Source organism: Tachypleus tridentatus, chromosome 13, assembly GCF_004210375.1.
Source record: "Tachypleus tridentatus isolate NWPU-2018 chromosome 13, ASM421037v1, whole genome shotgun sequence".
Classification (NCBI taxonomy): Eukaryota; Metazoa; Arthropoda; class Merostomata; order Xiphosura; family Limulidae; genus Tachypleus; species Tachypleus tridentatus.
Genome location: NC_134837.1, coordinates 2915713 through 2934909, shown reverse-complemented (window position 1 = coordinate 2934909; position 19197 = coordinate 2915713). Strand labels below are relative to the sequence as shown.

Sequence of the window (19197 nt, the reverse complement as noted above, 5' to 3'; positions counted from 1 at the left end):
ACTGAAGCTTTACAGACAGTGTGTCAGAGATCTCCATACAGACTGATCTCAATATGACTGATACTGAAGCTTTACAGACAGAGTGTCAGTGATCTCCATGCAGACTGATCTCAGTATGACTGAAACTGAAACTTTACAGACAGTCTCAGAGGTCTCCATACAGACTGATCTCAGTATAACTGATACTGAAACGTTACAGACAGTGTGTCAGAGATCTCCATACAGACTGATCTCAGTCTAACTGATACTAAAGCTTTACAGACAGTGACAAAGATCTCCATACAGACTGATCTCACTATAACTGATACTGAAGCTTTACAGTGTGTGAGAGATCTCCATACAGACTGATCTCAATATGACTGATACTGAAGCTTTTCATACAGAGTGTCAGAGATCTCCATATAGACTGATCTCAGTATGACTGATACTGAAGCTTTACAGACAGAGTGTCAGAGATCTCCATAAAGACTGATCTCAGTATGACTGATACTGAAACTTTACAGAGAGTGTCAGAGATCTCAATACAGGCTGATCTCAGTATAACTGATACTGAAACTTTACAGACAGTGTCAAAGTTCTCCATACAGACTGATCTCAGTATGAATGATACTGAAGCTTTACAGACAGAGTGTCAGAGATCTCCATACAGAGTGATCTCAGTATGACTGATACTGAAGCTTTACAGACAGAGTGTCAGAGATCTCCATAAAGACTGATCTCAGTATGACTGATACTGAAACTTTACAGAGAGTGTCAGAGATCTCCATACAGACTGATCTCAGTATAACTGTTACTGAAGCTTTACAGACAGTGTGTCAGAGATCTCCATACAGACTGATCTAAGTATGACTGAAACTGAAACTTTACAGACAGTGTGTCAGAGATCTCCATACAGACTGATCTCAGTATGACTGAAACTGAAACTTTACAGACAGTCTCAGAGATCTCCATACAGACTGATATGAGTATAACTGATACTGAAGCTTTATAGACAGAGTGTCAGAGATCTCCATACAGACTGATCTCAGTATAACTGATACTGAAGCTTTACAGACAGTGTGTCAGAGATCTCCATACAGACTGATCTCAATATGACTGATACTGAAGCTTTTCATACAGAGTGTCAGAGGTCTCCATACAGACTGATCTCAGTATGACTGATACTGAAGCTTTACAGACAGTGTCAGAGAGATCTCCATACAGACTGATCTCAGTATAACTGATACTGAAACGTTACAGACAGTGTGTCAGAGATCTCCATACAGACTGATCTCAGTATAACTGATACTGAAGTTTTACAGACAGTGACAGAGATCTCTATACAGACTGATCTCAGTATAACTGATACTGAAGCTTTACAGACAGTGTGTCAGAGATCTCCATACAGACTGATCTCAATATGACTGATACTGAAGCTTTACAGACAGAGTGTCAGAGATCTCCATACAGACTGATCTCAGTATGACTGAAACTGAAACTTTACAGACAGTCTCAGAGATCTCCATACAGACTGATCTCAGTATAACTGATACTGAAACTTTACAGACAGTGTGTCAGAGATCTCCATACAGACTGATCTCAGTATAACTGATACTGAAGCTTTACAGACAGTGACAGAGATCTCCATACAGACTGATCTCACTATAACTGATACTGAAGCTTTACAGTGTGTGAGAGATCTCCATACAGACTGATCTCAATATGACTGATACTGAAGCTTTTCATACAGTGTCAGAGATCTCCATATAGACTGATCTCAGTATGACTGATACTGAAGCTTTACAGACAGAGTGTCAGAGATCTCCATAAAGACTGATCTCAGTATGACTGATACTGAAACTTTACAGAGAGTGTCAGAGATCTCCATACAGACTGATCTCAGTATAACTGATACTGAAACTTTACAGACAGTGTCAGAGATCTCCATACAGACTGATCTCAGTATGAATGATACTGAAGCTTTACAGACAGAGTGTCAGAGATCTCCATACAGACTGATCTCAGTATGACTGATACTGAAGCTTTACAGACAGAGTGTCAGAGATCTCCATAAAGACTGATCTCAGTATGACTGATACTGAAACTTTACAGAGAGTGTCAGAGATCTCCATACAGACTGATCTCAGTATAACTGATACTGAAACTTTACAGACAGTGTCAGAGATCTCCATACAGACTGATCTCAGTATGAATGATACTGAAGCTTTACAGACAGAGTGTCAGAGATCTCCATACAGAGTGATCTCAGTATGACTGATACTGAAACTTTACAGACAGTGTCAGAGATCTCCATACAGACTAATCTCAGTGTAACTGATACTGAAGCTTTACAGACAGTGACAGAGATCTCCATACAGACTGATCTCAGTATAACTGACACTGAAGCTTTACAGACAGTGTCAGAGATCTCAATACAGACTGATCTCAGTATGACTGATACTGAAGCTTTACAGACAGAGTGTCAGAGATCTCCATTCAGACTGATCTCAGTATGACTGATACTGAAGCTTTACAGACAGAGTGTCAGAGATCTCCATACAGACTGATCTCAGTATGACTGATACTGAAACTTTACAGACAGTGTCAGATATCTCCAAACAGACTGATCTCAGTATGACTGATACCGAAGCGTTACAGAGTGTCAGAGAGATCTTAATACAGACTGATCTAAGTATAACTGATAATGAAGCTTTACAGACAGTGTGTCAGAGATCTCCATACAGACTGATCTCAGTATGACTGATACTGAAGCTTTAGAGACAGAGTGTCAGAGATCTCCATTCAGACTGATCTCAGTATAACTGATACTGAAGCTTTACAGACAGTGTCAGAGAGATCTTAATACAGACTGATCTCAGTATAACTGATACTGAAACGTTACAGACAGTGTGTCAGAGATCTCCATACAGACTGATCTCAGTATAACTGATACTGAAACGTTATAGACAGTGAGTCAGAGATCTCCATACAGACTGATCTCAGTATAACTGATACTGAAACGTTACAGACAGTGTGTCAGAGATCTCCATACAGACTGATCTCAGTATGACTGATACTGAAGCTTTACAGACAGAGTGTCATAGATCTCCATACAGACTGATCTCAGTATGACTGAAACTGAATCTTTACAGACAGTCTCAGAGATCTCCATACAGACTGATCTCAGTATAACTGATACTGAACCTTTACAGACAGAGTGTCAGAGATCTCCATACAGACTGATCTCAGTATAACTGATACTGAAACTTTACAGACAGAGTGTCAGAGATCTCCATACAGACTGATCTCAGTATAACTGATACTGAAGCTTTACAGACAGTGTCAGAGATCTCCATACAGACTGATCTCAGTATAACTGTTACTGAAGCTTTACAGACAGTGTGTCAGAGATCTCCATACAGACTGATCTCAGTATGACTGATACTGAAGCTTTACAGACAGAGTGTCAGAGATCTCCATACAGACTGATCTCAGTATGACTGAAACTGAAAGTTTACAGACAGTCTCAAAGATCTCCATACAGACTGATCTCAGTATAACTGATACTGAAGCTTTACAGACAGAGTGTCAGAGATCTCCATACAGACTGATCTCAGTATAACTGATACTGAAGCTTTACAGACAGTGTGTCAGAGATCTCCATACAGACTGATCTCAGTATGACTGATACTGAAGCTTTTCAGACAGAGTGTCAGAGATCTCCATACAGACTGATCTCAGTATGACTGATACTGAAGCTTTACAGACAGTGTCAGAGATCTCCATACAGACTGATCTCAGTATAACTGATACTGAAACTTTACAGACAGTGTGTCAGAGATCTCCATACAGACTGATCTCAGTATAACTGATACTGAAGTTTTACAGACAGTGACAGAGATCTCCATACAGACTGATCTCAGTATAACTGATACTGAAGCTTTACAGACAGTGTGTCAGAGATCTCCATACAGACTGATCTCAGTATGACTGATACTGAAGCTTTACAGACAGAGTGTCAGAGATCTCCATACAGACTGATCTCAGTATGACTGAAACTGAAACTTTACAGACAGTCTCAGAGATCTCCATACAGACTGATCTCAGTATAACTGATACTGAAACTTTACAGACAGTGTGTCAGAGATCTCCATACAGACTGATCTCAGTATAACTGATACTGAAGCTTTACAGACAGTGACAGAGATCTCCATACAGACTGATCTCAGTATAACTGATACTGAAGCTTTACAGTGTGTGAGAGATCTCCATACAGACTGATCTCAATATGACTGATACTGAAGCTTTTCATACAGAGTGTCAGAGATCTCCATATAGACTGATCTCAGTATGACTGATACTGAAGCTTTACAGACAGAGTGTCAGAGATCTCCATAAAGACTGATCTCAGTATGACTGATACTGAAACTTTACAGAGGGTGTCAGAGATCTCCATACAGGCTGATCTCAGTATAACTGATACTGAAACTTTACAGACAGTGTCAAAGTTCTCCATACAGACTGATCTCAGTATGAATGATACTGAAGCTTTACAGACAGAGTGTCAGAGATCTCCATACAGAGTGATCTCAGTATGACTGATACTAAAACTTTACAGACATGTCAGAGATCTCCATACAGACTAATCTCAGTGTAACTGATACTGAAGCTTTACAGACAGTGACAGAGATCTCCATACAGACTGATCTCAGTATAACTGACACTGAAGCTTTACAGACAGTGTCAGAGATCTCAATACAGACTGATCTCAGTATGACTGATACTGAAGCTTTACAGACAGAGTGTCAGAGATCTCCATACAGACTGATCTCAGTATGACTGATACTGAAGCTTTACAGACAGAGTGTCAGAGATCTCCATACAGACTGATCTCAGTATGACTGATACTGAAACTTTACAGACAGTGTCAGAGATCTCCAAACAGACTGATCTCAGTATGACTGATACTGAAGCTTTACAGAGTGTCAGAGATCTCCATACAGACTGATCTCAGTATAACTGATACTGAAGCTTTACAGACAGTGTGTCAGAGATCTCCATACAGACTGATCTCAGTATGACTGATACTGAAGCTTTACAGACAGAGTGTCAGAGATCTCCATACAGACTGATCTCAGTATAACTGATACTGAAGCTTTACAGACAGTGTGTCAGAGATCTCCATACAGACTGATCTCAGTATGACTGATACTGAAGCTTTTCAGACAGAGTGTCAGAGATCTCCATACAGACTGATCTCAGTATGACTGATACTGAAGCTTTACAGACAGTGTCAGAGATCTCCATACAGACTGATCTCAGTATAACTGATACTGAAACTTTACAGACAGTGTGTCAGAGATCTCCATACAGACTGATCTCAGTATAACTGATACTGAAGATTTACAGACAGTGACAGAGATCTCCATACAGACTGATCTCAGTATAACTGATACTGAAGCTTTACAGACAGAGTGTCAGTGATCTCCATGCAGACTGATCTCAGTATGACTGAAACTGAAACTTTACAGACAGTCTCAGAGATCTCCATACAGACTGATCTCAGTATAACTGATACTGAAACGTTACAGACAGTGTGTCAGAGATCTCCATACAGACTGATCTCAGTATAACTGATACTGAAGCTTTACAGACAGTGACAAAGATCTCCATACAGACTGATCTCACTATAACTGATACTGAAGCTTTACAGTGTGTCAGAGATCTCCATACAGACTGATCTCAGTATGACTGATACTGAAGCTTTACAGACAGAGTGTCAGAGATCTCCATACAGACTGATCTCAGTATGACTGATACTGAAGCTTTACAGACAGTGTCAGAGATCTCCATACAGACTGATCTCAGTATAACTGATACTGAACCTTTACAGACAGAGTGTCAGAGATCTCCATACATACTGATCTCAGTATGACTGATACTGAAGCTTTACAGACAGAGTGTCAGAGATCTCCATATAGACTGATCTCAGTATGACTGATACTGAAACTTTACAGACAGTGTCAGAGATCTCCATACAGACTGATCTCAGTATGACTGATACTGAAGCTTTACAGACAGAGTGTCAGAGATCTCCATACAGACTGATCTCAGTATAACTGATACTGAAGCTTTACAGACAGAGTGTCAGAGATCTCCATACAGACTGATCTCAGTATGACTGAAACTGAAACTTTACAGACAGTCTCAGAGGTCTCCATACAGACTGATCTCAGTATAACTGATACTGAAACGTTACAGACAGTGTGTCAGAGATCTCCATACAGACTGATCTCAGTCTAACTGATACTGAAGCTTTACAGACAGTGACAAAGATCTCCATACAGACTGATCTCACTATAACTGATACTGAAGCTTTACAGTGTGTGAGAGATCTCCATACAGACTGATCTCAATATGACTGATACTGAAGCTTTTCAGACAGAGTGTCAGAGATCTCCATATAGACTGATCTCAGTATGACTGATACTGAAGCTTTACAGACAGAGTGTCAGAGATCTCCATAAAGACTGATCTCAGTATGACTGATACTGAAACTTTACAGAGGGTGTCAGAGATCTCCATACAGGCTGATCTCAGTATAACTGATACTGAAACTTTACAGACAGTGTCAAAGTTCTCCATACAGACTGATCTCAGTATGAATGATACTGAAGCTTTACAGACAGAGTGTCAGAGATCTCCATACAGAGTGATCTCAGTATGACTGATACTGAAACTTTACAGACATGTCAGAGATCTCCATACAGACTAATCTCAGTGTAACTGATACTGAAGCTTTACAGACAGTGACAGAGATCTCCATACAGACTGATCTCAGTATAACTGACACTGAAGCTTTACAGACAGTGTCAGAGATCTCAATACAGACTGATCTCAGTATGACTGATACTGAAGCTTTACAGACAGAGTGTCAGAGATCTCCATTCAGACTGATCTCAGTATGACTGATACTGAAGCTTTACAGACAGAGTGTCAGAGATCTCCATATAGACTGATCTCAGTATGACTGATACTGAAACTTTACAGACAGTGTCAGATATCTCCAAACAGACTGATCTCAGTATGACTGATACCGAAGCGTTACAGAGTGTCAGAGATCTCCATACAGACTGATCTCAGTATAACTGATACTGAAGCTTTACAGACAGTGTGTCAGAGATCTCCATACAGACTGATCTCAGTATGACTGATACTGAAGCTTTATAGACAGAGTGTCAGAGATCTCCATACAGACTGATCTCAGTATAACTGATACTGAAGCTTTACAGACAGTGTGTCAGAGATCTCCATACAGACTGATCTCAATATGACTGATACTGAAGCTTTTCATACAGAGTGTCAGAGGTCTCCATACAGACTGATCTCAGTATGACTGATACTGAAGCTTTACAGACAGTGTCAGAGATCTCCATACAGACTGATCTCAGAATAACTGATACTGAAACGTTACAGACAGTGTGTCAGAGATCTCCATACAGACTGATCTCAGTATAACTGATACTGAAGATTTACAGACAGTGACAGAGATCTCCATACAGACTGATCTCAGTATAACTGATACTGAAGCTTTACAGACAGAGTGTCAGTGATCTCCATACAGACTGATCTCAGTATGACTGAAACTGAAACTTTACAGACAGTCTCAGAGGTCTCCATACAGACTGATCTCAGTATAACTGATACTGAAACGTTACAGACAGTGTGTCAGAGATCTCCATACAGACTGATCTCAGTATAACTGATACTGAAGCTTTACAGACAGTGACAAAGATCTCCATACAGACTGATCTCACTATAACTGATACTGAAGCTTTACAGTGTGTGAGAGATCTCCATACAGACTGATCTCAATATGACTGATACTGAAGCTTTACAGACAGAGTGTCATAGATCTCCATACAGACTGATCTCAGTATGACTGAAACTGAATCTTTACAGACAGTCTCAGAGATCTCCATACAGACTGATCTCAGTATAACTGATACTGAACCTTTACAGACAGAGTGTCAGAGATCTCCATACATACTGATCTCAGTATGACTGATACTGAAGCTTTACAGACAGAGTGTCAGAGATCTCCATATAGACTGATCTCAGTATGACTGATACTGAAACTTTACAGACAGTGTCAGAGATCTCCATACAGACTGATCTCAGTATGACTGATACTGAAGCTTTACAGAGTGTCAGAGAGATCTTAATACAGACTGATCTCAGTATAACTGATACTGAAGCTTTACAGACAGTGTGTCAGAGATCTCCATACAGACTGATCTCAGTATGACTGATACTGAAGCTTTATAGACAGAGTGTCAGAGATCTCCATACAGACTGATCTCAGTATGACTGATACTGAAGCTTTACAGACAGTGTGTCAGAGATCTCCATACAGACTGATCTCAATATGACTGATACTGAAGCTTTTCATACAGAGTGTCAGAGATCTCCATACAGACTGATCTCAGTATGACTGATACTGAAGCTTTACAGACAGTGTCAGAGATCTCCATACAGACTGATCTCAGTATAACTGATACTGAAACGTTACAGACAGTGTGTCAGAGATCTCCATACAGACTGATCTCAGTATAACTGATACTGAAGTTTTACAGACAGTGACAGAGATCTCCATACAGACTGATCTCAGTATAACTGATACTGAAGCTTTACAGACAGTGTGTCAGAGATCTCCATACAGACTGATCTCAATATGACTGATACTGAAGCTTTACAGAGTGTCAGAGGTCTCCATACAGACTGATCTCAGTATAACTGATACCGAAGCTTTACAGACAGTGTCAGAGATCTCCATATAGACTGATCTCAGTATGACTGATACTGAAACTTTACAGACAGTGTCAGATATCTCCAAACAGACTGATCTCAGTATGACTGATACCGAAGCGTTACAGAGTGTCAGAGAGATCTTAATACAGACTGATCTAAGTATAACTGATAATGAAGCTTTACAGACAGTGTGTCAGAGATCTCCATACAGACTGATCTCAGTATGACTGATACTGAAGCTTTATAGACAGAGTGTCAGAGATCTCCATACAGACTGATCTCAGTATGACTGATACTGAAGCTTTACAGACAGTGTGTCAGAGATCTCCATACAGACTGATCTCAATATGACTGATACTGAAGCTTTTCATACAGAGTGTCAGAGGTCTCCATACAGACTGATCTCAGTATGACTGATACTGAAGCTTTACAGACAGTGTCAGAGAGATCTTAATACAGACTGATCTCAGTATAACTGATACTGAAACGTTACAGACAGTGTGTCAGAGATCTCCATACAGACTGATCTCAGTATAACTGATACTGAAGTTTTACAGACAGTGACAGAGATCTCCATACAGACTGATCTCAGTATGACTGATACTGAAGCTTTACAGACAGTGTGTCAGAGATCTCCATACAGACTGATCTCAATATGACTGATACTGAAGCTTTTCATACAGAGTGTCAGAGGTCTCCATACAGACTGATCTCAGTATAACTGATACCGAAGCTTTACAGACAGTGTCAGAGATCTCCATACAGACTGATCTCAGTATAACTGATACTGAAGCTTTACAGACAGTGTGTCAGAGATCTCCATACAGACTGATCTCAGTATGACTGATACTGAAGCTTTACAGAGTGTCAGTGATCTCCATACAGACTGATCTCAGTATGACTGAAACTGAAGCTTTACAGACAGTCTCAGAGATCTCCATACAGACTGATCTCAGTATAACTGATACTGAAACGTTACAGACAGTGTGTCAGAGATCTCCATACAGACTGATCTCAGTATAACTGATACTGAAGCTTTACAGACAGTGTCAGAGATCTCAATACAGACTGATCTCAGTATAACTGATACTGAAGCTTTACAGACAGTGTCAGAGATCTCAATACAGACTGATCTCAGTATAACTGATACTGAAGCTTTACAGACAGTGTGTCAGAGATCTCCATACAGACTGATCTCAGTATGACTGATACTGAAGCTTTACAGACAGAGTGTCAGAGATCTCCATACAGACTGATCTCAGTATGACTGAAACTGAAACTTTACAGACAGTCTCAGAGATCTCCATACAGACTGATCTCAGTATAACTGATACTGAAACATTACAGACAGTGTGTCAGAGATCTCCGTACAGACTGATCTCAGTATAACTGATACTGATGCTTTACAGACAGTGACAGAGATCTCCATACAGACTGATCTCAGTATAACTGATACTGAAGCTTTACAGACAGTGTGTCAGAGATCTCCATACAGACTGATCTAAGTATGACTGATACTGAAGCTTTACAGACAGTGTCAGTGATCTCCATACAGACTGATCTCAGTATAACTGATACTGAAACATTACAGACAGTGTGTCAGAGATCTCCATACAGACTGATCTCAGTATGACTGATACTGAAGCTTTACAGAGTGTCAGAGATCTCCATACAGACTGATCTCAGTATGACTGAAACTGGAGCTTTACAGACAGTCTCAGAGATCTCCATACAGACTGATCTCAGTATAACTGATACTGAAACGTTACAGACAGTGTGTCAGAGATCTCCATACAGACTGATCTCAGTATAACTGATACTGAAGCTTTACAGACAGTGTCAGAGATCTCAATACAGACTGATCTCAGTATAACTGATACTGAAGCTTTACAGACAGTGTGTCAGAGATCTCCATACAGACTGATCTCAGTATGACTGAAACTGAAACTTTACAGACAGTCTCAGAGATCTCCATACAGAGTGATCTCAGTATAACTGATACTGAACCTTTACAGACAGAGTGTCAGAGATCTCCGTACAGACTGATCTCAGTATAACTGATACTGAAGCTTTACAGACAGTGTCAGAGATCTACATACAGACTGATCTCAGTATAACTGATACTGAAGCTTTACAGACAGTGTGTCAGAGATCTCCATACAAACTGATCTAAGTATGACTGATACTGAAGCTTTACAGACAGACTGTCAGTGATCTCCATACAGACTGATCTCAGTATGACTGAAACTGAAACTTTACAGACAGTGTCAGAGATCTCCATACAGACTGATCTCAGTATGACTGATACTGAAACATAACAGACAGTGTGTCAGAGATCTCCATACAGACTGATCTCAGTATAACTGATACTGAAGCTTTACAGACAGTGACAGAGATCTCCATACAGACTGATCTCAGTATAACTGATACTGAAGCTATACAGACAGTGTGTCAGAGATCTCCATACAGACTGATCTCAGTATAACTGATACTGAAGCTTTACAGACAGTGTGTCAGAGATCTCAATACAGACTGATCTCAGTATGACTGATACTGAAGCTTTACAGACAGTGTGTCAGAGATCTCCATACATACTGATCTAAGTATGACTGATACTGAAGCTTTACAGACAGAGTGTCAGTGATCTCCATACAGACTGATCTCAGTATAATTGATACGGAAACATTACAGATAGTGTGTCAGAGATCTCCATACAGACTGATCTCAGTATGTCTGATACTGAAGCTTTACAGACAGAGTGTCAGAGATATCCATACAGACTGATCTCAGTATGACTGATACTGAAGCTTTACAGTGTGTCAGAGATCTCCATACAGACTGATCTCAGTATGATGGATACTGAAGCTTTACAGACAGAGTGTCAGAGATCTCCAGAGAGACTGATCTCAGTATGACTGATACTGAAGCTTTACAGACAGTGTGTCAGAGATCTCCATACAGACTGATCTCAGTATGACTGATACTGAAGCTTTACAGACAGAGTGTCAGAGATCTCCATACAGACTGATCTCAGTATGACTGATACTGAAAGTTTACAGACAGTGTCAGAGATCTCCATACAGACTGATCTCAGTATAACTGATACTGAAACTTTACAGACAGAGTGTCAGAGATCTCCGTACAGACTGATCTCAGTATAACTGATACTGAAGCTTTACAGACAGTGTCAGAGATCTCCATACAGACTGATCTCAGTATAACTGATACTGAAGCTTTACAGACAGTGTGTCAGAGATCTCCATACAGACTGATCTCAGTATGACTGATACTGAAGCTTTACAGACAGAGTGTCAGTGATCTCCATACAGACTGATCTCAGTATGACTGAAACTGAAACTTTACAGACAGTCTCAGAGATCTCCATACAGACTGATCTCAGTATAACTGATACTGAAACATTACAGACAGTGTGTCAGAGATCTCCATACAGACTGATCTCAGTATAACTGATACTGAAGCTTTACAGACAGTGACAGAGATCTCCATACAGACTGATCTCAGTATAACTGATACTGAAGCTTTACAGACAGTGTGTCAGAGATCTCCATACAGACTGATCTCAGTATGACTGATACTGAAGCTTTACAGACAGTGTGTCAGAGATCTCCATACAGACTGATCTCAGTATGACTGATACTGAAGCTTTACAGACAGAGTGTCAGTGATCTCCATACAGACTGATCTCAGTATAACTGATACTGAAACATTACAGACAGTGTGTCAGAGATCTCTATACAGACTGATCTCAGTATAACTGATAATGAAGCTTTACAGACAGAGTGTCAGAGATCTCCATACAGACTGATCTCAGTATGTCTGATACTGAAGCTTTACAGACAGAGTGTCAGAGATATCCATACAGACTGATCTCAGTATGACTGATACTGAAGCTTTACAGTGTGTCAGAGAGATCTTAATATAGACAGATCTCAGTACGATGGATATTGAAGCTTTACAGACAGAGTGTCAGAGATCTCCAGAGAGACTGATCTCAGTATGACTGATATTGAAGTTTTACAGACAGTGTGTCAGAGATCTCCAGAGAGACTGATCTCGGTATAATTGATACTGAAGCTTTACAGACAGAGTGTCAGCAACTGAGAACTGAAAATACTGCTCTCTGTGAATAATTAAAAATATTAAATAATAAAAATTATTGTGTACGAGTACTAGTAGGGATATTTGTGAGGAGTTATTAACTTTATTTAAACTGAATATATAACTATTTAATACATGTTAACTCAGTTTGGTTGACAGTTATCTCATGAAAAAAGCTCCAACTTTGGTAACTAAGTTGGTGCTCAGGTAAATAAAAAACATTTACCCTGGCTTTGATAACAAAGAGAGGTTGTACATCTGTGACTGCTTGCAACACTTCCTCCCAGCTGTAAGAAACGTATAGGCTTCCAGCCTCTTGTAGGACTTCAGTCTCTCTCCAGTGTGTGATGATGTGGTGGTAATGATAAATGTCATTGTACTGAATGTCAGGTTTTGGAAGGAGGTGAGCGGGTGCAGTGTGTTTGATTCAGTACATGTGCAGTAGCAACATCTTAGCAAATAGAAAAGACAGAATGTCATATTTGATATTACAACTTGTCAGTGTAGGCAATTTGAGTTCCTAATTCGTAAGAAAATATAGATATCCTACTTGATATCAGAAACATTTAATTTAAACCAGTGTTTCATTCAATATATCACGTGATACATTAATATCGATATCTAGGTGTCGTTTTTAATATTTACTTTTAATGTTAGAAATTAACTTATGTATAACACTAAAATATGAATTATAATATTAAATTACAGCATACAATTATAATAAACAATTTATAAATACAAATTCAAAAAAATTGTAGTTCAATAAAATTTTCAGTGCTTGTCAACAAACACGATGACAAGACCTTTGACCCGTGTCGACAGGAAAAAATGAAGTGTGCACGCATGCGCATTTAGATATTAACATGCACGTGTATTTTCAGGACAAACAAAACTGAATGTTATTACAATAGATAATTATTAATATAGTTGAATGTACTTACTCATAAATAAATTATGTATAAAAAATGCCTACATCCGTCGTCTTCAATGGAAGTGAGTTTTGTACAAAGTAACACAACTACTGCAAGCGATACCAGAACAAACAGCTCTTACAAAAATAGGGGGATTTTCATAGAATCATGAGTAACAGGGGTCATTTTATTGTAGGTAATATGTATAACAGACTACGTTTTTGATAGACAAGTTTTATATTTGTCAACGGGCCATATTACTTCACTAGTTAATCCGAGTTTGTGTTTTTATTAAAATATAATAAAACAATAATATATTGATTTAGTTTTAACCGTAGATCATTTGTAAATAGTGTTAACTTATGAAGGTGTTTTATTACAAAATCTGACAATTATACTGTAGGTAGCAACTTAATCAATATTATTGTACGTGTGTAACTAATATGAATATTCTATGTTGAGCGCCCTCTGTTGGTTTCCTGGATATAACTAACATTAATTTTTTTCTAGCGTACGTGTGTAACTGATTTTAATGTTCTAATATGAACGCCCTCTGTTGGCTTTCCTGGGATACTTTTAAGGTAGTCCTAGTCATGAGTACTTCGTTCGCTTTCGTCCAATAAAAAGGTGCACGTGCTTTGTCTAAGCTAGAAATACAACACATTGGCCTTTCAATGGACCTTGTTAGCACCACAGTAACTTTCAACAAGCAGATAATGCCTTTATTAACTACTGCTTTCTCTAGTTTGATTATACAATAATTTAAAATTGTCAAGAAAAGAAAAATATTTTTATTAATTATTTGAATATTTCTTGTAATATATTTGATACAAATCGGAGCTCGCTCCAAACGTTTCTGTAACAGCTGTTTCACGCAGCAGAAAATTAAAACAATGCTATAAACATATTTTATGCATGATTTCCTCCACAGATCGACGAACTTTGTATTTTTCCAGAGTTCATGACAATTAAAAACTCTGTAATGCACACGCTCTCTAGTGGCTCAGTGGTAAGTCCGAAGGCTTATGATGCTAAAAATTAGGTTTCGATAATCGTGTTGAGCACAGTACAGTTAGCCCATTGTGTAACTTTGTGTCTGAGAATACCGGAACCATCAACAACCGTAGTAATGTTTTATAATATACCACGAGGCAGCTTACCATGGCAACACAGTGTATACTTTTACACATAGGTACCCTTTATCAGTTAAACATATTTCCTGGTAATTGTAATCAGATTTTCTAATTTATTGATTTTTATTTAAATACGTTTACTTTGATAACCTATTATAAAGTATTGTGATATTTTTTTCGTAGCCATATTTGTTCTTTATTGTAAAGTATTGTGATATTTTTTTCGTAGCCATATTTGTTCTTTATTGTAAAGTATTGTGATATTTTTTTCGTAGCCATATTTGTTCTGTATTGTAAAGTATTGCGATATTTTTGTCGCAGCCATATTTGTTCTGTATTGTAAAGTATTGCGATATTTTTGTCGTAGCCATATTTGTTCTGTATTATAAAGTATTGTGATATTTTTGTCGTAGCCATATTTGTTCTGTATTATAAAGTATTGTGATATTTTTGTCGTAGCCATATTTGTTCTGTATTATAAAGTATTGTGATATTTTTGTCGTAGCCATATTTGTTCTGTATTATAAAGTATTGTGTCGTATATTTTTCTGTCGTAGCCATATTTGTTCTGTATTGTAAAGTATTGCGATATTTTTGTCGTAGCCATATTTGTTCTGTATTATAAAGTATTGTGTTATTTTTGTCGTAGCCATATTTGTTCTGTATTATAAAGTATTGTGATATTTTTGTCGCAGCCATATTTGTTCTGTATTGTAAAGTATTGTGATATTTTTGTCGCAGCCATATTTGTTCTGTATTGTAAAGTATTGTGATATTTTTGTCGCAGCCATATTTGTTCTGTATTATAAAGTACTGTGATATTTTTATCGTAGCCATATTTGTTCTGTATTTTAAAGTTTCATCCAAATCAAACGTTTAGTTTATTCACACGTTCTATTTCGTCACACAATTGACAATATTTTATTCCATGATATGTTTACTTTAATCTCATGTACATTATTACATCACGTGACACGTTTATTATACCAAATTGTCTACGCATGCTCTGTTTGGTCACGCGATTTAAAAACATTATTTTAAGGCATGTTTACTTTTGTCCCATATAAATTATTATATTTGACATGATTACCGTACTCACATATTTACAGAAAATATGTTTGTTTTGAATTTCGCGCAAAGCTACACAAGGACTAACTGCGCTAACTGTCCTTAAATTAGCAGTGTAAGACTAGAGAGAAGGCAGCTGGTTATCACCATCCACCGCCAACACTTGGGCTACTCTTTCACCAACGAATAGTGAGGTTGAGTGTAACATTATAACGCCCCCACGGCTGGGAGGGCGAGCATGTTTGGTGTGACGTGTATTCGAACTCGCGACCCTCAGATTACGAGTCGAGTGCCTTAATCACCTGGCCATACCGGGCCCAGTAACGTTGGAATGTTGCATAACAAAATATTTCTTTAGCTCATCTCGGTTTTCCACAAAAAGGTTTATCGATATTTTTATATTGACGTGTATGTTGCAGCAACTTAATATTATTTGTATATCGTAGCAATGTTTCCTGTTTATTAGACTAAATACGTCATGATGTTGTGGGGTCATAAAGCATTAGCTTTAATCAAACCACAAATAACGAAGTACACAAGGCCTCGTTTCGTATTTTAACATTGAAAAAGGCTTAGCTTACATAAATTTCACACAGTATGTAACACCTAGACCGACTGAACGTGTAACACATTCACGTGAGGTTTATTTACTGGTAAGCTGTAACACATTAAAAATAATGAAACGTAAAAATAGATTTGAATCTAACACACATTTTATTTATATTTTTGTTTATATTCATGCGTTTAGCTACGTAGTTTAATGAAACAAATATCATAAGATTTACCACGAGTCAAAACGTAAAATAAGAATTGGAATTTCTACTTTATTATTTCATACAACTTTAATTTAAAATACCTGGAAAACAGTCTTACTAATATTTTATGTGCATTTAGTCTTACCTCCATCAGCGTACATCTCCGAGCCGTATCCATCCTGAAGTCCATTGGCCCACGTGCCTTCGTACTTGGCTCCGGAGGTAAGAGACTGGCGAACTCCATATCGGCCCTTTAGCCCCTGTGTCCATTCTCCGCGATATACCCAACGACCTCGTGTTTCTACCCCTAGCCCGTGACGCTTACCGTTCTGCCACTGGCCCTCGAAAGTGCTGCCGCTGGGCCACGTGTACACTCCGGACACTTCAAATCCAAAGTGCCACGACCCGCTGTACTCGCCCTGGCCCTTGGGACCCGTGCACACTCCGTGCCCATGAGCCTTACCGTCAGCCCACCCCCCGCAGTAAGTACCTCCATCGTCAAAGTCGAAACGGCCGCCAATAGCAGTGGTTCGAGGCTGCAAGTGAGGCGCTGTCATGGGCAAGAATCGAGAGTGGATGCACCATTCAGTGAGAGCTTAAAATCGTATAAAGATGAATATAACCTCGTGAACTAACACTAGACGTGCAGAGATGCTTGTTTGTTTGTTTGTATCGTCACCATATATTTATCTACTGCACAGAAACAAGCCAAGTTGTCAACGCCTGCTGCACTACGAACCAAACAAAACAGTCGTTTCTATTTTCCTTTCGAGTTCTTAGTAGATAAAAGGTTGAGTTTTTTTACTCAGTCGATCTTCAAAATCAATATTTTTTAAATCTAAAAATCCACAGCAATGTATATAAAGAGGCTAATATAAATAAACAATATCCATAGAATATTCACTCATACAGCAATGCCACTACATGAGCTGCACCCTCACTTCTATTGACGTTGCACGTATTGCTGATACGATAGACGCATGCGCAGATTTGCAGATAATTGCTCCACCTATTAGTAAGAAAGAGCTAATACAATATATGATTGATCCCGTACACAGGCAACGTCTGGCCCTAACTAGTGACGTTCTGCCCTAGTAGTGAAGGAAACTGGAAGAAAAACCAAGATGGTGGCCAGGGTAATCAACGAAACGAATGTAAACAAGATAATTTGGATCTAGCTAGCGACGTCAGGCGACTAAAACCGGAACTAGTTCTTCAGCTGGAAGATTTGTTTCGATATTTTTTGTTTTAGTTCATGAAACAGGCACACAGGTGATTGGTTATGACATCACACACTGCGTTTAATATCGTCATACAATATTCTGGTTTGTATCATATAACTAATATTTAGGGCTAACACTGAAGTGAGTTTGAGTACGTACCGTTGTTAGTATTTAGAGCCTACAGGTCCATGCTGTACCTGTACATGGCTATTAGACCATCTGGAACACGAACTGTGCACTGATGTTGATCGTCTTTGGATAAAAATAAAATTGTTTATTCTACGTAATCGCTTAACATGATGAATGTGACTGTTTCATTTCAAAATAAATTTCTAAGTGTTACTAACACTTTAAATTTATGAACCTAGAATTTATGAATCTATATAGTTCGCTGTTTTTCACACTTACAAACAAAGCTATAGAATGGGCTATCTGTGCTGATTAAACCATATGTATCCAAACCTGGTTCCTGGTGTGCTAAGGCCGCAGAAATACAGATGTGCCACTGGTCTAGTGTTAAGTCCGCAGCTGTGCCACTAGATGGCCTCTTTGGTTTAAAACTAACTAACCTTGCTAACGTAAAACCAAAAACAGAAATATGGTTTACATATTTATTTCATTGAAATAGTAAGTATAGTTAGGAGTTTTGAATTAAATACAATGTGAGAACTCTGTGGGGAAATATAATTCATTCTCAAATCTTTAGGGATGATTAAAACTGACGAAAATCACAAACTATTAGTGGTAATTAAAACTGACGAAAATCACAAACCATTACTGGTAATGAAAACTGGTGAAAATCACAAACCATCAGTGGTAATTAAAACTGACGAAAATCACAAACCATTACTGGTAATTAAAGCTGACGAAAATCACAAACCATCACTGGTAATTAAAACTGACGAAAATCACAAACCATCACTGGTAATTAAAACTGACGAAAATCACAAACCATCACTGGTACTGGTAATTAAAACTGACGAAAATCACAAACCATCAGTGGTAATTAAAACTGACGAAAATCACAAACCATTATTGGTAATTAAAACTGACGAAAATCACAAACCATCAGTGGTAATTAAAACTGACGAAAATCACAAACCATTACTGGTAATTAAAACTGACGAAAATCACAAACCATTACTGGTAATTAAAACTGACGAAAATCACAAACCATTACTGGTAATTAAAACTGACG

At 38.4% G+C, this 19197-nt stretch overlaps 1 protein-coding gene across 1 annotated transcript in view; it reads right to left on the bottom strand.

The window, feature by feature from the left end:
- Positions 1 to 17833, bottom strand: part of LOC143240196 (junctophilin-1-like) — a 49830-nt gene extending 31997 nt beyond the window's left edge. Inside the window, exon 1 of the mRNA XM_076482266.1 lies at positions 16922 to 17833. Coding sequence (XP_076338381.1) covers positions 16922 to 17333 — 412 coding nt within the window. The 5' untranslated portion in view covers positions 17334 to 17833. The remainder of the gene's footprint in view (positions 1 to 16921) is intronic.
- Positions 17834 to 19197: the final 1364 nt, after the last annotated feature.